Source organism: Periophthalmus magnuspinnatus, chromosome 14 (assembly GCF_009829125.3).
Source record: "Periophthalmus magnuspinnatus isolate fPerMag1 chromosome 14, fPerMag1.2.pri, whole genome shotgun sequence".
In the NCBI taxonomy this organism is placed as follows: Eukaryota; Metazoa; Chordata; class Actinopteri; order Gobiiformes; family Gobiidae; genus Periophthalmus; species Periophthalmus magnuspinnatus.
The window spans coordinates 9,260,162-9,285,011 of NC_047139.1; the positions used below are offsets into that span (position 1 = coordinate 9,260,162).

General features: G+C 36.1%; 5 protein-coding genes and 3 pseudogenes across 5 annotated transcripts; all 8 read left to right on the forward strand.

Moving 5' to 3' along the window:
- Positions 1–490: 490 nt before the first annotated feature.
- On the forward strand, positions 491–1,438 carry LOC117381805 (olfactory receptor 1C1-like; the record flags this gene model as incomplete). Its single annotated transcript, XM_033978831.1, has 1 exon — positions 491–1,438. A coding segment is annotated over exon 1 (948 nt), but the record flags the coding sequence as incomplete, so codon positions are not given.
- A 2,265-nt stretch (positions 1,439–3,703) lies between these two features.
- On the forward strand, positions 3,704–4,726 carry LOC117381638 (olfactory receptor 1-like; annotated as a pseudogene).
- Positions 4,727–5,599: 873 nt separating this feature from the next.
- LOC117381640 (olfactory receptor 1-like) lies at positions 5,600–6,559 on the forward strand. The gene has a single exon (XM_033978632.1). The coding sequence runs from the start codon at positions 5,600–5,602 to the stop codon at positions 6,557–6,559; it is 960 nt and encodes a 319-aa protein (XP_033834523.1).
- An 866-nt stretch (positions 6,560–7,425) lies between these two features.
- LOC117381641 (olfactory receptor 146-like) lies at positions 7,426–8,454 on the forward strand (annotated as a pseudogene).
- Positions 8,455–11,911: 3,457 nt separating this feature from the next.
- On the forward strand, positions 11,912–12,943 carry LOC117381642 (olfactory receptor 1-like; annotated as a pseudogene).
- Positions 12,944–14,530: 1,587 nt separating this feature from the next.
- On the forward strand, positions 14,531–15,511 carry LOC117381644 (olfactory receptor 1496-like). Its single transcript, XM_033978635.1, has one exon. The coding sequence runs from the start codon at positions 14,531–14,533 to the stop codon at positions 15,509–15,511; it is 981 nt and encodes a 326-aa protein (XP_033834526.1).
- A 3,526-nt stretch (positions 15,512–19,037) lies between these two features.
- LOC117381645 (olfactory receptor 1496-like) lies at positions 19,038–20,018 on the forward strand. Its single transcript, XM_033978636.1, has one exon. It carries the CDS (start codon positions 19,038–19,040, stop codon positions 20,016–20,018), a length of 981 nt encoding a protein of 326 aa, XP_033834527.1.
- A 3,530-nt stretch (positions 20,019–23,548) lies between these two features.
- LOC117381646 (olfactory receptor 1-like) lies at positions 23,549–24,526 on the forward strand. The gene has a single exon (XM_033978637.1). The coding sequence runs from the start codon at positions 23,549–23,551 to the stop codon at positions 24,524–24,526; it is 978 nt and encodes a 325-aa protein (XP_033834528.1).
- Positions 24,527–24,850: the final 324 nt, after the last annotated feature.

Genomic DNA, 24,850 nt, shown 5'->3' on the forward strand with positions numbered 1-24,850 from the left:
TATCTCTAAAAAATGCGCACACACCTCCACCTTTTTTGTTTACTCGCGTTTCAGATTCAAATTTGAAGTTGGGTGGAGTTGATTCCACTAGAATTGCATTACCTGTGTTTTTGTCGAGCCATGTTTCAGTTAAAAACATAAAGTCAAGACTAAAAGAAGAAATAAAATCATTAATTAAAAAGGACTTATTACATAAAGATCTGACATTGAGCACAGCAAGTTTCAGATTAGTTTCAGTAAGACTGGATGTTATCTTCTTACAGGGAATGTGAACTAAATGTCTCTGATTGGACAGTCTAACTGTCCTTCTGTTAATCAGTCTACGTGTTGTAACTGTAGATATAGCTCCATCACAGGGCCTCAGCATGATATTATCTTTATCATGACTGTATGTAGGGAGGGGGCCCTGATGATGACAGCTGTTTGGAAGTTGATAATAAAAAGAGAGAGGGCAACAGTCTCAGGCCAGTTTAGTTTCATGCAGTCCTAAATGGAGTTTTTCAATTCTGCTCTTGGCAAAAACATCAGCTTTGTGCGTCCTCCATACTTCATAATTACTGGTTTGACTGGGATTCCTCATGTGAACTATTACTGGGGCATTGTGTTTTTTATTTATGTTGGGAGCATGATCGGAAACATCTCAGTGATGGCTGTCATCATTTTGGGCAATCACCTGAAAAGTCCTAAATATATTGCTGTTTTTAACCTGATCTTCACAGATGTGTTAAATATTTGTGCTTTGGTACCAAAGGTTATTGACACGTTTCTATTTAACAACAATGTGATTCCTTACAGAGAGTGTTTGGTGTACATGTTGTTCACCTTTGTGTTTCTGTCAATGCAGTCTTTTAATCTGGTTGTACTTGCCATTGATAGACTAATAGCTATTGCTGCTCCTCTTCATTATCATGTCAAAGTCACAAAAACATTTATAATAAGTATAATAGCTTTTTTCTGGATCTACTCCCTTACTCTTACTCTGGTGGCAATGGGTCTCATCACAAGATTGTCAATTTGTGAATCTGTCATTATACAAAGTCATTTCTGTGATCACGGCCCTATCTACCGCCTTGGGTGTAATGATTTGACCCCAAGCCACACCATGGCTGGCTTGTCCCCGACCTTAAAACTCTGGCTTCCTTTGTTTTTTATTGTAGTAAGTTATATTTTCATTGGGTACACTATAGTCAAGATTTCTGTGCCACAGGAACGAGTGAAGGCGCTGAAAACATGCTCAGCTCATCTTAGCCTGGTTGCAGTTTACTATGTTCCGTTTATATTTGTGTATCGGTTTGGGTCAAAAATTCCTACTAATGCACGAGTTATGAGTCTGTCTATCAACGCTATTGTGCCACCAATGTTAAACCCAATCATTTATGTTTTGCAGACCAAAGAAATAAAGGACTCAATAAAAAAAATGCTCAAATTTAAGAGATTATCAGTGGTGGAAACAAGATAAAAAAAAAAACCACACACGTATGTATAAATATATACATTTAGCTATGACTGTGTCTTGAACAATACTATGTGCTATTGTACAGTGACAATGTAAAAGCTAATAAAATGTATCTGTTTTGACTTTGTGTTCACCATTGTTCATTTAAACATAAAATGAAATAGAGGTCAAAGGAATAGTGGGTTAAGATTGTAGAAATGGGGACCCTGTGATTTCAAATGAAACAGTTTTGTTCATGTTGCTGTCTCCCAAATGGTCAGTGGTTGTTTAAAGCTTAGACCCTGTCAACTACCTATTTCATCTGGTTTTATTAATTTATTTTCTTATTTTCTTCTTATTTTATTTTCTTCTTTATTTATGCAGGGGAAACCAATGAGAGCACTTGGGCTCTCTTTTTCATGGGCACCTTTTTTAAAATACAATACAAGCAGAAAACAAAACAAAACAAAGAAGCATACAAGTCCACATAAAACATAAAAAACAGGTGAAGGTTATGTGTATAAAAGTTTCTGTACCCCGCCTGGTTAGAGTCAAATAATATTCCAATTGTTTTTAAATTGTTTTATTTATTTATTTCATATCTAAGTGGCTTTATTTTGAAAAACGGAAGTTTATTTTGATGGGAAACAGGAAATGGTCTGAACACACACACATAGCTTAATCTTGCTCATTGATGCTCAGAGCACAGTCTTTTCTCTCACGTTTTGGTTGAAAAAGAAAGAAAAAGAGGTGGGAGAACCACTGATGAAGCACTTTTAATTTGCTGAATCACTCCTGAGTTAATCTTGTTGGTAAACTAGCACTCACATGTTCTCATAGACTGTATGTATTAAGACGGCCCTTGTGGGCATGCTTGCTCATTATAAGTTCATTTTGTAAAGAAATGTATTGCTAAAAGCATTTAATTGATTATGTTAGAAGGATAATTTATGGTGATACGCACTGTGTCATTAAAAGTGTAGTATGGATATTACACACTGCAAAAGAAACTAGAAACTAACGACTATTCCGCTGACTTACTGACTTGAACATTGACTGAAGTTGCAAACCAACACTTCCAGGAAGAACATTTCTCAAGGGACACTTTTATGTTTAGTTTATTCTGGGCCCACAGGTTGAAATTGTAAATGTATTGTGCATTCCTTTTATATTTTTATCACTAAAAGTTCACATTTAACTACAATGACCTGTGTCCATTTGTTGTTGCTATATCTCAGCTCCAACAAACCTAGAGGTCGAGTCATGCACATACCTTGAAGTGGGTTACGTTAGTTATTAACAAGTCATTAAATTGTGACTGTGTCACCAAAGTATCCAGTTTTGCTTTTCCTTCGAGTGTATTCCATTTTTGTAAAGCAAAACAGCTAAAAGCCTCTTTCCCGTCTCAGTTTTGGTGCGGCTCGTCCTTAGCCTTATGCAGTCGCGTGATCTGGTATTAAATGTTCTGGTATCAATGAATAACAAGCATGTGAGGTATTCTGGCAGTTTTGAAGTCCCTTATAGATCAATTTCATACAGTGCTGTTCTCTTCTAATAGACAGTGATGGACAACCCACTTTTTCATAGAGAACAGTGATGGGTTTCAACTTCATCACCTGTAATAAAACGAAGAGCAGAGTGAGAAAGATTTGTAGTTTGCACGTTACTTAAATTATGTTTTTTAGAAAAAGATCATGTACTTAGTTTTATTTGCATTCTAAGACAGTTTAAGATTCAGGAGGGAATATTTGATTTAATTAAAATCTTGTTGCAGTTTTAAAAGTGCCTGATCAGCAGAGGGAGCACTTGCATATACAACAGCATCATCTGCATTTAAGTGTGTGTGACTTTCTCTTAATTTGTAACCAGTGGAATTAATGAAAATAGTAAAAAGTAGGGGGCCCAAAATTGAGCCTTGAGGCTCTCCTTTACTTAAAGTTAGAAAATCTGATTGACAAATAATTTTGGAACCAATTACATGTAGCGTTGTCAAATCCAATGTGCTTCAGACGCTTCAAGACGACTCCATGATAGAGCAATATATTGTCTAGTTCTACAGACGGGCCAGTTACACTCCAGCCTTTGTAATAATTCAATTACAATTTTATCAGTTATAGAAAGAGCAGGAGATTAGCCTCCCCTTAATTGCATATTCATTGCACCCATAGGTGATTATTCAGGGGATGTATAAATGTCACTGTCTCAGACACACTTCATTTTGCTTCACCTTGTTGTTTGACCACATATTTTTCTGTTCATTCTTCAGAAATGGAAAAGGAAAAGAAACAAAGATCTTTAACAAACTCAACTTTTGTTCGTCCAGAGCAGTTTTATATCAGTGGATTTCATGACTTTCCACATGGTACATATTTCTACATTTTCCTGTGTTTTGTTTATATAATGACTGTCTTTGGAAATGTGGTTCTTCTCCTGATTATTTTGCTGGTCAGATCTCTTCATACGCCCAAATACATGATTGTGTTCAACCTGGCTCTGACAGACCTGTGCGGCAGCACTGCTCTCATTCCCAAAGTCTTGGACACTTTTCTGTTTGAAAACAGATACATCTCCTATGAGGCGTGTCTTAGTTACATGTTTTTTGTGTTGTTTTTCGGCAGTGTTCAGTCCTGGACACTTGTGACAATGTCTTTTGACAGGTTTGTAGCTATTTGTTTCCCTTTACACTACCACAAAGTTGTGACTCCATCAGCTGTTGCTGTAATGTTGCTATTTGTTTGGCTTCTATCTCTAAGTGTAATAAGCAGCCTGGCTGGCCTTATCAATCGTCTCTCTTTTTGTAACTCTCTTGTCATTCAGAGTTTTTTCTGTGACCATGGGCCTGTGTATAGACTTGCCTGTAACAGTTATTTACTGAACCTTGATGTCGCTGTATTTGGTGCGTTTATCATGTTGTTCTTTCCCTTCTTTCTCATAGCACTCACTTACTTTTTCATTGGTCTTGCACTGAAGAGAATTGCAAAAGGAAAAGAACGTCTAAAAGCTTTAAAAACCTGCACCTCTCATTTGATTCTTGTTACAATCTTTTTTATGCCAATTATTAGCTCAAATATAGCTGTGTTGACTACCTACTTAAAACCAAACACTCGGATGATCAATTCTACACTCACACACACTATACCGTCTTTACTTAACCCGATTATCTATACTCTAAAGACAGAGGAGATGCTCACCATCATCAAATGTCTTTACAAACGATTTATATCAGATAAGAAAAGAATAAAATTGTGACAAAAACTGAAACATTATTTCAAACATTCAAAACTGTTTTGACCAGCATAGATGATTTTATATGTGAAAAATATTTACTTGACTGCAACTTGTTCTTTCAGACCAAGACTCCATATTGTTTTTTGTTTCAAATATATCACAATGTGCTGTATTGAAACTAATTTAAATTGGAGGAATTGCATGTGAGACATGCAACATAAAGTAATGCTCTGTACATGTGTCAAATCTGTCCTGACTCAGCTCTTTTTAAAAATGTACACATATTATTGAGGCCTTTAATGTCATTGGCCTGAGCCAGTAACCAAATAAATAACTAATGAGGGGCATTGTTCCTGATTATCCCCCCCAAAATAATTGCATTTTTGATTCTCTGAACATTGATGAAAAGTCTCACATTTGATAAAATGGGCATCATGACAATTACAAAGTATATTCAAGTTGAAAGTGCCACTGGGTAACACTGTTTAGCAAAGGCTATGAAAATGCATAAAATGAATAATGGACCCAATATAAATCTATATATTATAAACTTTAGACATTGGGCCCATATTTGACATAAACAGGCATAAAGTTGACATTTAAGTATGCTAACCGCAAACATAGAAATGAACAGCAGCAGCTAAGCTAATGTTAGCATAACATTTCATCCCATCACATATAGAGAGAAAGGCATTTTGGCAGACAAACTTTGACCATTAAGACCTAATCCTGATTATTACCTAAATATCCTACAAAGAAGTATAATATGTGTTTGATATTTTTTTCTTGTGGATTAACCTCCTTTAAACACTTGAGTTTAAATCTTATCTGCTTTGATATACTGTTCGGTCCCCAAGCACTGCCACTGGTTTATAATAAAAAGACCAACCTCAGTCGAATGAGAGCTGGGGACAGACGCTCAGATGGATGGATCAGATGGATTTTTTTAACTCTGCACTTGGAAAAAACATTACTTTTGTGCGGCCTCCTTATTTTTTAATAGCTGGTTTAATTGGCATTCCACATGTAAATTATTACTATGCTTTTCTTTTCGCTATTTATATTGTGTCTGTTGTGGGTAATGTCTTTGTGATGGTAGTAATAATTTTGGATCGTCGTCTCAGAACTCCCAAATATGTTGCAGTGTTTAGTTTAGCCATAACTGATCTGTGTGGGACTTGTGCTTTGGTGCCGAAAGTCATTGACACTTTTTTATTTCAGCATAACCGCATTCCCTATAATGACTGCTTAGCCTACATGTTTTTCTGTTTTGTCTTCCTCTCCATGCAGTCCCTTAACTTGGTGGCTCTGGCCATTGACAGACTGATGGCTATTGCCGATCCTCTTCATTATCATGTCAGAGTCACCTTTAAATTCATGTTTGCTCTCCTGGGGTCATTTTGGCTCAGTGTTGTCTTATTAGTTATGATATCAAGTGGACTTCTCACTCGACTCTCCTTTTGTGAATCTGTTGTTATCAAAAGCTATTACTGTGATCACGGTCCAATTTACCGAATTGCCTGCAACGATGTGACCCCCAGTCGTGTGGTGGCAGGTCTGTGCCCAATTCTGCTGCTGTGGATTCCCTTAATTTTTATCTTAGCAAGTTACGTCTATATTTCTTACGCTCTGTCCAAAATATCTGTAGCACAAGAGAGAATCAAAGCCATCAAGACATGCTCAGGTCATCTTTCACTGGTGGCTATTTACTACATTCCAATCTTATTTGTTTATCGTTTTGCAGCAAATATTCATCCGAATGTCAGGATTATAACAGTTTCATTAACCACCCTTTTGCCCGCTATGTTAAACCCAGCTGTCTATGTTTTACAGACAAATGAGATTAGACATTCAGTAAAAACGACCTTCAAAATGAAAAAGGTAGCAGTGAAATGAATGCTGAATGTAAAAGTTGTTTTAATTATTAATCTTGTGCATGAATTGTACTATTTTAATGATTCTGAGTTGCTTCCTGTTTGTATTTTTAGAAAACAAATATAATGAGGTAAAATGCTAACCTTGAGGCTGGAGGGTGCAGTAAGACAATGCTGCCCCAATGCAAATAAATCTAATTATTTTCAATTTATCACCTTGTCCTGAGTTTTAAAGTTTAAAAATGACAGTTTTCCTTAGGCTGTCGGGGCGATGTGATAGTCTGTCCCTCCGCCCTCACAAGGCCAATGGAAAAGAGGCTCATGCTAACCCCCAACTCATTTATGGGTACTGTAATCTGTGCTGTTTAAGAGCACCAACTTCTGCTTTGTTTTCGGTTTCGACTTATTTTTGCTATTTCATTATTTTCTAACAGTCAACTCTCTGACCTGTGCTGAAGCCTGGATTGGCCTGATGGACATGTATCAATGTGAATGAACAACTCATGTGTAAACTAAACCCAGTAAAAAAAAAAAAAAGAAACAGTAATAATAAATAATAGATACTATTTTGTAAATATACTCTGTTGAGTCAGTGCACTTTTATGGGCTATGCCCCATGGCATGGTTGGCATATCAACAATTTTGACATTTCGATATTGCCTAGCTCTGCGGACAGGCCAAATACACTCTAGTCTTTATAATCATTCGATTACAATTGTATTTTATTGAAGTTATAGAAAGAGCAGGAGATTAGCCTCCCCTTAATTGCATATTCATTGCACGCATAGGTGATTATTCAGGGGATGTATAAATGTCACTGTCTCAGACACACTTCATTTTGCTTCACCTTGTTGTTTGACCACATATTTTTCAGTTCATTCTTCAGAAATGGAAAAGGAAAAGAAACAAAGATCTTTAACAAACTCAACTTTTGTTCGTCCAGAGCAGTTTTATATTGGATTTCATGACTTTCCACATGATACATATTTCTACATTTTCCTGTGTTTTGTTTATATAATGACTGTCTTTGGAAATGTGGTTCTTCTCCTGATTATTTTGCTGGTCAGATCTCTTCATACGCCCAAATACATGATTGTGTTCAACCTGGCTCTGACAGACCTGTGCGGCAGCACTGCTCTCATTCCCAAAGTCTTGGACACTTTTCTGTTTGAAAACAGATACATCTCCTATGAGGCGTGTCTTAGTTACATGTTTTTTGTGTTGTTTTTCGCCAGTGTTCAGTCCTGGACACTTGTGACAATGTCTTTTGACAGGTTTGTAGCTATTTGTTTCCCTTTACACTACCACAAAGTTGTGACTAAATCAGCTGTTGCTGTAATGTTGCTATTTGTTTGGCTTCTATCTCTAAGTGTAATAAGCAGCCTGGCTGGCCTTATCAATCGTCTCTCTTTTTGTAACTCTCTTGTCATTCAGAGTTTTTACTGTGGAAATGGGCCTGTGTATAGACTTGCCTGTAACAGTTATTTACTGAACCTTAATGTTTCTATATTTGGTGTGTTTATCATGTTGTTCTTTCCCTTCTTTCTCATAGCACTCACTTACTTTTTCATTGGTCTTGCACTGAAGAGAATTGCAAAAGGAAAAGAACGTCTAAAAGCTTTAAAAACCTGCACCTCTCATTTGATTCTTGTTACAATCTTTTTTATGCCACTTATTAGCTCAAATATAGCTGTGTTGACTACCTACTTAAACCCAAACACTCGGATGATCAATTCTACACTCACACACACTATACCGCCTTTACTTGACCCGATTATCTATACTCTAAAGACAGAGGAGATGCTCACGATCATCAAACGTCTTTACAAACGATTTATATCAGATAAGAAAAGAATAAAACTGTGACAAAAACTGAAACATTATTTCAAACATTCAAAACTGTTTAGACTGACATAGATGATTTTATATGTGAAAAATATTTGCTTGACTACAACTTATTCTTTCAAACCAAAGTCCATATTATTTTTTGTTTCATATTTATTACAATGTGCTGTATTGAAACTAATTTAAATTGGAGGATTTTCATCTGAGACATGCAACATAAAGTAATGCTCTGTACATGTGTCAAATCTGTTCTGATTTAACTCTTTTTTTAAAATGAACACATGTTGATGATTATTGATAAAATGGGCATGATGACAATTAATAAGCCAATTTAACACGGGGAGCACAAATTTGACTCCACCAGGAGTGGGAACAGGCATGTTCTGGAGTGGCTCATGAAATTCAGAACAGTGATAAAGCTCCATGAGACAAGCCTAAAGCTGAATTGAAGGTCTGCCCTATGATGAACAGGAAGTCGGCCATATTGGATTGAAGTTCTGTTGTCACTTTTAATGGTTTTATGTTAAACCGATCTTGTCATTTTTTGGCATACTCTTTAATGTTTGTGAGCAACATACTGGTGAAAAACGCCTTCATTTGCTGTTTCTTTGATTCCTCACGGCCGCAGGCATTGGCCTAGAGAGCTAAAATTTTCATCACTAATGTATGATCTCGGCCTGAATATAATGGATTATGGAGTATATGAAAAGTGTACAGTATAGCGCCCTCTACCATAGACATGAAATATCAACATTATTAAACTTGGGGATTGAAATCTATACATGAGAAGCTGCAAAAAATTCTATGATGGATATGGGGCATTTTTCACGGTTGACCAGCAGGGGCAGAAAGACTTCTAAAAAAGTACCACCGCATGCTTAGATGAACCATGTTGAAATTTGAGTCACTTATACACTGGATGCCACTGATCACAATGATGTCAAGCACACTTAATGCTAGAACATCATCTATAGGACTGCACAAAGTTTACAATGAGGAGAAAAAAAATACTTTGACTTTAATTAGTGATACTGCAAAAAAACTTTTTATGTGCCCTTGATCAGAAAAGCCAATGAAACCCATGTCCTATTCTGTACAGTTTTCTTCTAGGGTTCTCCAAAACTCCCATTGTAAGTGAATAGCACTCAAACAAAATCACACAATAGAGAGGGAAAGAGCCACTACACATCAACAGAAACGCACCAAAGTTGGCACACTGAACCAGCTCAGTGTGAAATTGTCATAACAATATTTACATGGTCCACAAAAAATGGCTCTATAGCGCCACCTTTAAGTGACCCCTGTGGGATGGAAGACACATGTACCTCGACTTAGGCCAACGAGCGATGAGACACATGAGGACAACCCTGAAACATAATTAGAGCAATACTCTATATCACACAGGAAGTCGCCCATACAGGATGGTATTTGTGCCGTCACTTTGACATATGTTTATATGAAACTTACCTAGTCCTAGGCTTTTGATCCAAATGACCTCACACTCCACATGCCACATCTGGAGAAGTTGATAATCAATAGTTATCTTTTTTTTTTTTTAGATATTCATTACGGTTTCTGTGTAACACTTTATCAAAAAACATCATTATTTCCTGTTTTTTGATACCTGCTAATCACCACTTGCATCAGTCTACAGAGCTAAAATTGTAACCAACAGTGCAAAATGAAAACCTGCATAGAGCAGACTAATGAGCACATAACCAATGGTGACGCAAGTGTCCCTTACAATGTACATGAAAAGACCAGGATTATCCAATTATTATGAAAACTGGGGGATTAACTGTATTCACTATTACACGAAAACAGTCAATTGGACCAACATCACATTCTTTATAATATTGACTATGCAAACAAAAACATCCACTATTTCATATTAGACTTTCCAAATCTATATACAGAGCCAGAAATTACTTTATGCAAAGTTAATAAAAATTGACACAAACATTATTGTGGTCAGTCCGATTGAAAAAGTCATTTACACTATAACTTTAGTATGCACGAGGTTGCTGCTTCAAAGACATAGACCCCACCAATATAGTGAGAGTTATGTATGTAACTATGGTTCTATGACTCACAGATGTAAAGTGCAAAGTGGTTGAAAATTCACACAGAGGTGATCTATTAAACTCTGATAAACAAGTTCTTCAAGAATGTTTGATATTGTTGGTAAAACAGAGATTGGTGATTGAAAATGCCAGGTTCATCGTCTTTAAATACGGGAATAATGTTTGCTCTTTTCAGTTCAAATGGTATAACATCCTCGGCCAGAGAAAGGTTAAACATATGTACCAGAGGTTTAAGGATGTAAAGTTATATTTTTTTTTATCTAATTTTACATTTTATTTAGTCACCCCCTTGGATTGCCACACATATATCAACAATTTAGATGTATTTATTTATCTTTGTTTATACAGGGGAACCCAATGAGAGCACTTGAGCTCTGTTTTTCATGGGTGCACAGTTTAAAATGCAATACAAGCCAAAACACACAAACAAATATATAAGTCCATATAAAACATTAAAAACAGGTGCAGGTGTGTGTATAACAGTTTATCATTAAATTGTGATTAAGTCACTGTTGCATTGGGTTTTGCTTTTCCTTGGATTCTATTTTTGTGAAGCAAAACAGCTAAAAGCCTCTTTCCCGTCTCAGTTTTGGTGCGGCTCGTCCTTAGCCTTATGCAGTCGCGTGATCTGGTATTAAATGTTCTGGTATCAATGAATAACAAGCATGTGAGGTATTCTGGCAGTTTTGAAGTCCCTTATAGATCAATTTCATACAGTGCTGTTCTCTTCTAATAGACAGTGATGGACAACCTACTTTTTCATAGAGAACAGTGATGGGTTTCAACTTCATCACCTGTAATAAAACGAAGAACAGAGTGAAAAAGATTTGTAGTTTGCACGTTACTTAAATTATGTTTTTAGAAAAAGATCATATATTCAGTTTTATTTGCATTCAAAGACAGTTTAAGATTCAGGAGGGAATATTTGATTTCATTAAAATCTTGTTGCAGTTTTAAAAGTGCCTGATCAGCAGAGGGAGCACTTGCATATACAACAGCATCATCTGCATTTAAATGTGTGTGACTTTCTCTTAATTTGTAACCAGTGGAATTAATGAAAATAGTAAAAAGTAGGGGGCCCAAAATTGAGCCTTGAGGCTCTCCTTTACTTAAAGTTAGAAAATCTGATTGAAGCACATTGGATTTGACAACGCTACATGTAATTGGTTCCAAAATTATTTGTCAGACGCTTCAAGACGACTCCATGATAGAGCAATATATTGTCTAGTTCTACAGACGGGCCAGTTACACTCCAGCCTTTGTAATAATTCAATTACAATTTTATCAGTTATAGAAAGAGCAGGAGATTAGCCTCCCCTTAATTGCATATTCATTGCACGCATAGGTGATTATTCAGGGGATGTATAAATGTCACTGTCTCAGACACACTTCATTTTGCTTCACCTTGTTGTTTGACCACATATTTTTCTGTTCATTCTTCAGAAATGGAAAAGGAAAAGAAACAAAGATCTTTAACAAACTCAACTTTTGTTCGTCCAGAGCAGTTTTATATCAGTGGATTTCATGACTTTCCACATGGTACATATTTCTACATTTTCCTGTGTTTTGTTTATATAATGACTGTCTTTGGAAATGTGGTTCTTCTCCTGATTATTTTGCTGGTCAGATCTCTTCATACGCCCAAATACATGATTGTGTTCAACCTGGCTCTGACAGACCTGTGCGGCAGCACTGCTCTCATTCCCAAAGTCTTGGACACTTTTCTGTTTGAAAACAGATACATCTCCTATGAGGCGTGTCTTAGTTACATGTTTTTTGTGTTGTTTTTCGGCAGTGTTCAGTCCTGGACACTTGTGACAATGTCTTTTGACAGGTTTGTAGCTATTTGTTTCCCTTTACACTACCACAAAGTTGTGACTAAATCAGCTGTTGCTGTAATGTTGCTATTTGTTTGGCTTCTATCTCTAAGTGTAATAAGCAGCCTGGCTGGCCTTATTAATCGTCTCTCTTTTTGTAACTCTCTTGTCATTCAGAGTTTTTACTGTGACCATGGGTCTGTGTTTAGACTTGCCTGTAACAGTTATTTACTGAACTACAATTTCAGTTCATTTGTTTTGTCTGTCATGTTGTTCTTTCCCTTTTTTCTCATAGCACTCACTTACTTTTTCATTGGTCTTGCACTGAAGAGAATTGCAAAAGGAAAAGAACGTCTAAAAGCTTTAAAAACCTGCACCTCTCATTTGATTCTTGTTACAATCTTTTTTATGCCAATTATTAGCACAAATATAGCTGTGTTGACTACCTACTTAAAACCAAACACTCGGATGATCAATTCTACACTCACACACACTATACCGTCTTTACTTAACCCGATTATCTATACTCTAAAGACAGAGGAGATGCTCACGATCATCAAACGTCTTTACAAACAATTTATATCAGATAAGAAAAGAATAAAACTGTGACAAAAACTGAAACATTATTTTAAACATTCAAAACTGTTTCAACCGACATAGATGATTTTATATGTGAAAAATATTTACTTGACTGCAACTTCTTCTTTCAGACCAAGACTCCATATTGTTTTTTGTTTCATATTTATTACAATGTGCTGTATTGAAACTAATTTAAATTGGAGGATTTGCGTGTGAGACATGCAACATAAAGTAATGCTCTGTACATGTGTCAAATCTGTTCTGATTTAACTCTTTTTTAAAAATGTACACATATTATTGAGGCCTTTAATGTCATTGGTCCGAGCTAGTAACAAAGTAACTGGCGAGGAGCATTGTTCCTGATTATCCCCCCCCCCCCCAAATAATTGCATTTTTGACCCTCTGATCATTGATGAAAAGTCTCACAGTTGATAAAATGGGCATCATGACAATTAATAAACTAATTTAACACAGGGAGCACAAATTTGGCCCCATTAGGAGTCAGAACAGGCATGTTCTGGAGTAGGCTCATGAAATTCAGTGATAGAGCTTATGTTTATACAGGGGAACCCAATGAGAGCACTTGGGCTCTGTTTTTAATGGGCGCTCTGTTTAAAATACAATACAAGCCAAATCAAACAAACAAACAAATATATAAGTCCATATAAAACATTAAAATCAGATGCAGGTGTGTGTATAACAGTTTGTTATTATTAAATTGTGATTAAGTCACCGATTCATTTGGTTTTGCTTTTCCTTGGATTCTATTTTTGTGAAGCAAAACAGCTAAAAGCCTCTTTCCCGTCTCAGTTTTGGTGCGGCTCGTCCTTAGCCTTATGCACTCGCGTGATCTGGTATTAAATGTTCTGGTATCAATGAATAACAAGCATGTGAGGTATTCTGGCAGTTTTGAAGTCCCTTATAGATCAATTTCATACAGTGCTGTTCTCTTCTAATAGACAGTGATGGACAACCCACTTTTTCATAGAGAACAGTGATGGGTTTCAACTTCATCACCTGTAATAAAACGAAGAGCAGAGTGAAAAAGATTTGTAGTTTGCACATTACTTAAATTATGTTTTTAGAAAAAGATCATATATTTAGTTTTATTTGCATTCTAAGACAGTTTAAGATTCAGGAGGGAATATTTGATTTAATTAAAATCTTGTTGCAGTTTTAAAAGTGCCTGATCAGCAGAGGGAGCACTTGCATATACAACAGCATCATCTGCATTTAAATGTGTGTGACTTTCTCTTAATTTGTAACCAGTGGAATTAATGAAAATAGTAAAAAGTAGGGGGCCCAAAATTGAGCCTTGAGGCACTCCTTTACTTAAAGTTAGAAAAGCTGATTGACAAATAATTTTGGAACCAATTACATGTAGCGTTGTCAAATCCAATGTGCTTCAGACGCTTCAAGACGACTCCATGATAGAGCAATATATTGTCTAGTTCTACAGACGGGCCAGTTACACTCCAGTCTTTGTAATAATTCAATTACAATTGTATTAGTTATTGAACGAGCAGGAGATTAGCCTCCCCTTAATTGCATATTCATTGCACCCATAGGTGATTATTCAGGGGATGTATAAATGTCACTGTCTCAGACACACTTCATTTTGCTTCACCTTGTTGTTTGACCACATATTTTTCTGGTCATTCTTCAGAAATGGAAAAGGAAAAGAAACAAAGATCTTTAACAAACTCAACTTTTGTTCGTCCAGAGCAGTTTTATATCAGTGGATTTCATGACTTTCCACATGATACATATTTCTACATTTTCCTGTGTTTTGTTTATATAATGACTGTCTTTGGAAATGTGGTTCTTCTCCTGATTATTTTGCTGGTCAGATCTCTTCATACGCCCAAATACATGATTGTGTTCAACCTGGCTCTGACAGACCTGTGCGGCAGCACTGCTCTCATTCCCAAAGTCTTGGACACTTTTCTGTTTGAAAACAGATACATCTCCTATGAGGCGTGTCTTAGTTACATGTTTTTTGTGTTGTTTTTCGGCAGTGTTCAGTCCTGGACACTTGTGACAATGTCTTTTGACAGGTTTGTAGCTATTTGTTTCCCTTTACACTACCACAAAGTTGTGACTAAATCAGCTGTTGCTGTAATGTTGCTATTTGTTTGGCTTCTATCTCTAAGTGTAATAAGCAGCCTGGCTGGCCTTATCAATCGTCTCTCTTTTTGCAACTCTCTTGTCATTCAGAGTTTTTTCTGTGACCATGGGCCTGTGTTTAGACTTGCCTGTAACAGTTATTTACTTAACCACTATGTCGCTATATTTGGTGCGTTTATCATGTTGTTCTTTCCCTTCTTTCTCATAGCACTCACTTACTTTTTCATTGGTCTTGCACTGAAGAGAATTGCAAAAGGAAAAGAACGTCTAAAAGCTTTAAAAACCTGCACCTCTCATTTGATTCTTGTTACTATTTTTTTTATACCACTTATTAGCACAAATATAACTGCATTTGCTACCTACTTTACACCAAACACTCGGATGATCAATTCTACACTCACACACACTATACCGCCTTTACTTGACCCGATTATCTATACTCTAAAGACAGAGGAGATGCTCACGATCATCAAGCGCCCTTACAAAACATTTGAATCAAATAAGAAAAGAATAAAACTGTGACAAAAACTGAAACATTATTTCAAACATTCAAAACTGTTTAGACTGACATAGATGATTTTATATGTGAAAAATATTTGCTTCACTACAACTTATTCTTTCAAACCAAAGTCCATATTGTTTTTTGTTTCATATTTATTACAATGTGCTGTATTGAAACTAATTTAAATTGGAGGATTTTCATGTGAGACATGCAACATAAAGTAATGCTCTGTACATGTGTCAAATCTGTTCTGATTTAACTCTTTTTTTTTTAAATGAACGCATGTTGATGATTATTGATAAAATGGGCATGATGACAATTAATAAGCCAATTTAACACGGGGAGCACAAATTTGACTCCACCAGGAGTGGGAACAGGCATGTTCTGGAGTGGCTCATGAAATTCAGAACAGTGATAAAGCTCCATGAGACAAGCCTAAAGCTGAATTGAAGGTCTGCCCTATGATGAACAGGAAGTCGGCCATATTGGATTGAAGTTCTGTTGTCACTTTTAATGGGTTTATGTTAAACCGATCTTGTCATTTTTTGGCATACTCTTTAATGTTTGTGAGCAACATACTGGTGAAAAACGCCTTCATTTGCTGTTTCTTTGATGATTCCTCACGGCCGCAGGCATTGGCCTAGAGAGCTCAAATTTTCATCACTAATGTATGATCTCGGCCTGAATATAATGGATTATGGAGTATATGAAAAGTGTACAGTATAGCGCCCTCTACCATAGACATGAAATATCAACATTATTAAATTTATATAAAACGTGGGGATTAAAATCTATACATGAGAAGATGCAAAAATTTCTATGATGGATATGGGGCATTTTTCACGGTTGACCAGCAGGGGCAGAAAGACTTCTAAAAAAAGTACCACCGCATGCTTAGATGAACCATGTTGAAATTTGAGTCACTTATACACTGGATGCCACTGATCACAATGATGTCAAGCACACTTAATGCTAGAACATCATCTATAGGACTGCACAAAGTTTACAATGAGGAGAAAAAAAATACTTTGACTTTAATTAGTGATACTGCAAAAAAATGTTTTATGTGCCCTTGATCAGAAAAGCCAATGAAACCCATGTCCTATTCTGTACAGTTTTCTTCTAGGGTTCTCCAAAACTCCCATTGTAAGTGAATAGTACTCAAACAAAATCACACAATAGAGAGGGAAAGAGCCACTACACATCAACAGAAACGCACCAAAGTTGGCACACTGAACCAGCTCAGTGTGAAATTGTCATAACAATATTTACATGGTCCACAAAAAATGGCTCTATAGCGCCACCTTTAAGTGACCCCTGTGGGATGGAAGACACATGTACCTCGACTTAGGCCAACGAGCGATGAGACACATGAGGACAACCCTGAAACATAATTAGAGCAATACTCTATATCACACAGGAAGTCGCCCATACAGGATGGTATTTGTGCTGTCACTTTGACATATGTTTATATGAAACTTACCTAGTCCTAGGTTTTTGATCCAAATGACCTCACACTCCACATGCCACATCTGGAGAAGTTGATAATCAATAGTTATCTTTTTTTTTTTTTTAGATATTCATTACGGTTTCTGTGTAACACTTTATCAAAAAACATCATTATTTCCTGTTTTTTGATACCTGCTAATCACCACTTGCATCAGTCTACAGAGCTAAAATTGTAACCAACAGTGCAAAATGAAAACCTGCATAGAGCAGACTAATGAGCACACAACCAATGGTGACGCAAGTGTCCCTTACAATGTACATGAAAAGACCAGGATTATCCAATTATTATGAAAACTGGGGGATTAACTGTATTCACTATTACACGAAAACAGTCAATTGGACCAACATCACATTCTTTATAATATTGACTATGCAAACAAAAACATCCACTATTTCATATTAGACTTTCCAAATCTATATACAGAGCCAGAAATTACTTTATGCAAAGTTAATAAAAATTGACACAAACATTATTGTGGTCAGTCCGATTGAAAAAGTCATTTACACTATAACTTTAGTATGCACGAGGTTGCTGCTTCAAAGACATAGACCCCACCAATATAGTGAGAGTTATGTATGTAACTATGGTTCTATGACTCACAGATGTAAAGTGCAAAGTGGTTGAAAATTCACACAGAGGTGATCTATTAAACTCTGATAAACAAGTTCTTCAAGAATGTTTGATATTGTTGGTAAAACAGAGATTGGTGATTGAAAATGCCAGGTTCATCGTCTTTAAATACGGGAATAATGTTTGCTCTTTTCAGTTCAAATGGTATAACATCCTCGGCCAGAGAAAGGTTAAACATATGTACCAGAGGTTTAAGGATGTAAAGTTATATTTTTTTTTATCTAATTTTACATTTTATTTAGTCACCCCCTTGGATTGCCACACATATATCAACAATTTAGATGTATTTATTTATCTTTGTTTATACAGGGGAACCCAATGAGAGCACTTGAGCTCTGTTTTTCATGGGTGCACAGTTTAAAATGCAATACAAGCCAGAACACACAAACAAATATATAAGTCCATATAAAACATTAAAAACAGGTGCAGGTGTGTGTATAACAGTTTATCATTAAATTGTGATTAAGTCACTGTTGCATTGGGTTTAGCTTTTCCTTGGATTCTATTTTTGTGAAGCAAAACAGCTAAAAGCCTCTTTCCCGTCTCAGTTTTGGTGCGGCTCGTCCTTAGCCTTATGCAGTCGCGTGATCTGGTATTAAATGTTCTGGTATCAATGAATAACAAGCATGTGAGGTATTCTGGCAGTTTTGAAGTCCCTTATAGATCAATTTCATACAGTGCTGTTCTCTTCTAATAGACAGTGATGGACAACCTACTTTTTCATAGAGAACAGTGATGGGTTTCAACTTCATCACCTGTAATAAAACGAAGAACAGAGTGAAAAAGATTTGTAGTTTGCACGTTACTTAAATTATGTTTTTAGAAAAAGATCATATATTCAGTTTTATTTGCATTCAAAGACAGTTTAAGATTCAGGAGGGAATATTTGATTTCATTAAAATCTTGTTGCAGTTTTAAAAGTGCCTGATCAGCAGAGGGAGCACTTGCATATACAACAGCATCATCTGCATTTAAATGTGTGTGACTTTCTCTTAATTTGTAACCAGTGGAATTAATGAAAATAGTAAAAAGTAGGGGGCCCAAAATTGAGCCTTGAGGCTCTCCTTTACTTAAAGTTAGAAAATCTGATTGAAGCACATTGGATTTGACAACGCTACATGTAATTGGTTCCAAAATTATTTGTCAGACGCTTCAAGACGACTCCATGATAGAGCAATATATTGTCTAGTTCTACAGACGGGCCAGTTACACTCCAGCCTTTGTAATAATTCAATTACAATTTTATCAGTTATAGAAAGAGCAGGAGATTAGCCTCCCCTTAATTGCATATTCATTGCACGCATAGGTGATTATTCAGGGGATGTATAAATGTCACTGTCTCAGACACACTTCATTTTGCTTCACCTTGTTGTTTGACCACATATTTTTCTGTTCATTCTTCAGAAATGGAAAAGGAAAAGAAACAAAGATCTTTAACAAACTCAACTTTTGTTCGTCCAGAGCAGTTTTATATCAGTGGATTTCATGACTTTCCACATGGTACATATTTCTACATTTTCCTGTGTTTTGTTTATATAATGACTGTCTTTGGAAATGTGGTTCTTCTCCTGATTATTTTGCTGGTCAGATCTCTTCATACGCCCAAATACATGATTGTGTTCAACCTGGCTCTGACAGACCTGTGCGGCAGCACTGCTCTCATTCCCAAAGTCTTGGACACTTTTCTGTTTGAAAACAGATACATCTCCTATGAGGCGTGTCTTAGTTACATGTTTTTTGTGTTGTTTTTCGGCAGTGTTCAGTCCTGGACACTTGTGACAATGTCTTTTGACAGGTTTGTAGCTATTTGTTTCCCTTTACACTACCACAAAGTTGTGACTAAATCAGCTGTTGCTGTAATGTTGCTATTTGTTTGGCTTCTATCTCTAAGTGTAATAAGCAGCCTGGCTGGCCTTATCAATCGTCTCTCTTTTTGCAACTCTCTTGTCATTCAGAGTTTTTTCTGTGACCATGGGCCTGTGTTTAGACTTGCCTGTAACAGTTATTTACTTAACCACTATGTCGCTATATTTGGTGCGTTTATCATGTTGTTCTTTCCCTTCTTTCTCATAGCACTCACTTACTTTTTCATTGGTCTTGCACTGAAGAGAATTGCAAAAGGAAAAGAACGTCTAAAAGCTTTAAAAACCTGCACCTCTCATTTGATTCTTGTTACTATTTTTTTTATACCACTTATTAGCACAAATATAACTGCATTTGCTACCTACTTTACACCAAACACTCGGATGATCAATTCTACACTCACACACACTATACCGCCTTTACTTGACCCGATTATCTATACTCTAAAGACAGAGGAGATGCTCACGATCATCAAGCGCCCTTACAAAACATTTGAATCAAATAAGAAAAGAATAAAACTGTGACAAAAACTGAAACATTATTTCAAACATTCAAAACTGTTTAGACTGACATAGATGATTTTATATGTGAAAAATATTTGCTTCACTACAACTTATTCTTTCAAACCAAAGTCCATATTGTTTTTTGTTTCATATTTATTACAATGTGCTGTATTGAAACTAATTTAAATTGGAGGATTTTCATGTGAGACATGCAACATAAAGTAATGCTCTGTACATGTGTCAAATCTGTTCTGATTTAACTCTTTTTTTTTTAAATGAACGCATGTTGATGATTATTGATAAAATGGGCATGATGACAATTAATAAGCCAATTTAACACGGGGAGCACAAATTTGACTCCACCAGGAGTGGGAACAGGCATGTTCTGGAGTGGCTCATGAAATTCAGAACAGTGATAAAGCTCCATGAGACAAGCCTAAAGCTGAATTGAAGGTCTGCCCTATGATGAACAGGAAGTCGGCCATATTGGATTGAAGTTCTGTTGTCACTTTTAATGGGTTTATGTTAAACCGATCTTGTCATTTTTTGGCATACTCTTTAATGTTTGTGAGCAACATACTGGTGAAAAACGCCTTCATTTGCTGTTTCTTTGATGATTCCTCACGGCCGCAGGCATTGGCCTAGAGAGCTCAAATTTTCATCACTAATGTATGATCTCGGCCTGAATATAATGGATTATGGAGTATATGAAAAGTGTACAGTATAGCGCCCTCTACCATAGACATGAAATATCAACATTATTAAATTTATATAAAACGTGGGGATTAAAATCTATACATGAGAAGATGCAAAAATTTCTATGATGGATATGGGGCATTTTTCACGGTTGACCAGCAGGGGCAGAAAGACTTCTAAAAAAAGTACCACCGCATGCTTAGATGAACCATGTTGAAATTTGAGTCACTTATACACTGGATGCCACTGATCACAATGATGTCAAGCACACTTAATGCTAGAACATCATCTATAGGACTGCACAAAGTTTACAATGAGGAGAAAAAAAATACTTTGACTTTAATTAGTGATACTGCAAAAAAATGTTTTATGTGCCCTTGATCAGAAAAGCCAATGAAACCCATGTCCTATTCTGTACAGTTTTCTTCTAGGGTTCTCCAAAACTCCCATTGTAAGTGAATAGTACTCAAACAAAATCACACAATAGAGAGGGAAAGAGCCACTACACATCAACAGAAACGCACCAAAGTTGGCACACTGAACCAGCTCAGTGTGAAATTGTCATAACAATATTTACATGGTCCACAAAAAATGGCTCTATAGCGCCACCTTTAAGTGACCCCTGTGGGATGGAAGACACATGTACCTCGACTTAGGCCAACGAGCGATGAGACACATGAGGACAACCCTGAAACATAATTAGAGCAATACTCTATATCACACAGGAAGTCGCCCATACAGGATGGTATTTGTGCTGTCACTTTGACATATGTTTATATGAAACTTACCTAGTCCTAGGTTTTTTGATCCAAATGACCTCACACTCCACATGCCACATCTGGAGAAGTTGATAATCAATAGTTATCTTTTTTTTTTTTTTAGATATTCATTACGGTTTCTGTGTAACACTTTATCAAAAAACATCATTATTTCCTGTTTTTTGATACCTGCTAATCACCACTTGCATCAGTCTACAGAGCTAAAATTGTAACCAACAGTGCAAAATGAAAACCTGCATAGAGCAGACTAATGAGCACACAACCAATGGTGACGCAAGTGTCCCTTACAATGTACATGAAAAGACCAGGATTATCCAATTATTATGAAAACTGGGGGATTAACTGTATTCACTATTACACGAAAACAGTCAATTGGACCAACATCACATTCTTTATAATATTGACTATGCAAACAAAAACATCCACTATTTCATATTAGACTTTCCAAATCTATATACAGAGCCAGAAATTACTTTATGCAAAGTTAATAAAAATTGACACAAACATTATTGTGGTCAGTCCGATTGAAAAAGTCATTTACACTATAACTTTAGTATGCACGAGGTTGCTGCTTCAAAGACATAGACCCCACCAATATAGTGAGAGTTATGTATGTAACTATGGTTCTATGACTCACAGATGTAAAGTGCAAAGTGGTTGAAAATTCACACAGAGGTGATCTATTAAACTCTGATAAACAAGTTCTTCAAGAATGTTTGATATTGTTGGTAAAACAGAGATTGGTGATTGAAAATGCCAGGTTCATCGTCTTTAAATACGGGAATAATGTTTGCTCTTTTCAGTTCAAATGGTATAACATCCTCGGCCAGAGAAAGGTTAAACATATGTACCAGAGGTTTAAGGATGTAAAGTTATATTTTTTTTATCTAATTTTACATTTTATTTAGTCACCCCCTTGGATTGCCACACATATATCAACAATTTAGATGTATTTATTTATCTTTGTTTATACAGGGGAACCCAATGAGAGCACTTGAGCTCTGTTTTTCATGGGTGCACAGTTTAAAATGCAATACAAGCCAGAACACACAAACAAATATATAAGTCCATATAAAACATTAAAAACAGGTGCAGGTGTGTGTATAACAGTTTGTTATCATTAAATTGTGATTAAGTCACTGATGCATTGGGTTTTGCTTTTCCTTGGATTCTATTTTTGTGAAGCAAAACAGCTAAAAGCCTCTTTCCCGTCTCAGTTTTGGTGCGGCTCGTCCTTAGCCTTATGCAGTCGCGTGATCTGGTATTAAATGTTCTGGTATCAATGAATAACAAGCATGTGAGGTATTCTGGCAGTTTTGAAGTCCCTTATAGATCAATTTCATACAGTGCTGTTCTCTTCTAATAGACAGTGATGGACAACCCACTTTTTCATAGAGAACAGTGATGGGTTTCAACTTCATCACCTGTAATAAAACGAAGAGCAGAGTGAGAAAGATTTGTAGTTTGCACGTTACTTAAATTATGTTTTTTAGAAAAAGATCATATATTTAGTTTTATTTGCATTCAAAGACAGTTTAAGATTCAGGAGGGAATATATGATTTCATTAAAATCTTGTTGCAGTTTTAAAAGTGCCTGATCAGCAGAGGGAGCACTTGCATATACAACAGCATCATCTGCATTTAAATGTGTGTGACTTTCTCTTAATTTGTAACTAGTGGAATTAATGAAAATAGTAAAAAGTAGGGGGCCCAAAATTGAGCCTTGAGGCTCTCCTTTACTTAAAGTTAGAAAATCTGATTAACAAATAATTTTGGAACCAATTACATGTAGCGTTGTCAAATCCAATGTGCTTCAGACGCTTCAAGACGACTCCATGATAGAGCAATATATTGTCTAGTTCTACAGACGGGCCAGTTACACTCCAGCCTTTGTAATAATTCAATTACAATTTTATCAGTTATAGAAAGAGCAGGAGATTAGCCTCCCCTTAATTGCATATTCATTGCACGCATAGGTGATTATTCAGGGGATGTATAAATGTCACTGTCTCAGACACACTTCATTTTGCTTCACCTTGTTGTTTGACCACATATTTTTCTGGTCATTCTTCAGAAATGGAAAAGGAAAAGAAACAAAGATCTTTAACAAACTCAACTTTTGTTCGTCCAGAGCAGTTTTATATCAGTGGATTTCATGACTTTCCACATGATACATATTTCTACATTTTCCTGTGTTTTGTTTATATAATGACTGTCTTTGGAAATGTGGTTCTTCTCCTGATTATTTTGCTGGTCAGATCTCTTCATACGCCCAAATACATGATTGTGTTCAACCTGGCTCTGACAGACCTGTGCGGCAGCACTGCTCTCATTCCCAAAGTCTTGGACACTTTTCTGTTTGAAAACAGATACATCTCCTATGAGGCGTGTCTTAGTTACATGTTTTTTGTGTTGTTTTTCGGCAGTGTTCAGTCCTGGACACTTGTGACAATGTCTTTTGACAGGTTTGTAGCTATTTGTTTCCCTTTACACTACCACAAAGTTGTGACTAAATCAGCTGTTGCTGTAATGTTGCTATTTGTTTGGCTTCTATCTCTAAGTGTAATAAGCAGCCTGGCTGGCCTTATCAATCGTCTCTCTTTTTGTAACTCTCTTGTCATTCAGAGTTTTTTCTGTGACCATGGGCCTGTGTATAGACTTGCCTGTAACAGTTATTTACTGAACTACAATTTCAGTTCATTTGTTTTGTCTGTCATGTTGTTCTTTCCCTTCTTTCTCATAGCACTCACTTACTTTTTCATTGGTCTTGCACTGAAGAGAATTGCAAAAGGAAAAGAACGTCTAAAAGCTTTAAAAACCTGCACCTCTCATTTGATTCTTGTTACAATCTTTTTTATGCCAATTATTAGCACAAATATAGCTGTGTTGACTACCTACTTAAAACCAAACACTCGGATGATCAATTCTACACTCACACACACTATACCGTCTTTACTTAACCCGATTATCTATACTCTAAAGACAGAGGAGATGCTCACCATCATCAAGCGCCCTTACAAAACATTTGAATCAAATACCTTACAAAACATTTGAATCAAATAAGAAAAGAATAAAAATGTGACAAAACTGAAACATTATTTAAAAATGTTCAAACTGAAGAAGATGATTTTATATGTGAAAAAATGTTACTCCTGACCACAACTTATTCTTTCAGACCAAGAGTCCATATTAGTTTAGTTTCAAATACATTAAAATGTGCTCTGTTGAAACTAATTTAAATTGGAGGATTTTGATGTGAGACATGCAACATAAAGTAATGCTCTGTACATGTGTCAAATCTGTCCTGACTTAACTCTTTTTTTTGAATGTACACATATTATTGAGGCCTTTAATGTCATTGGCCTGAATCAGTAACAA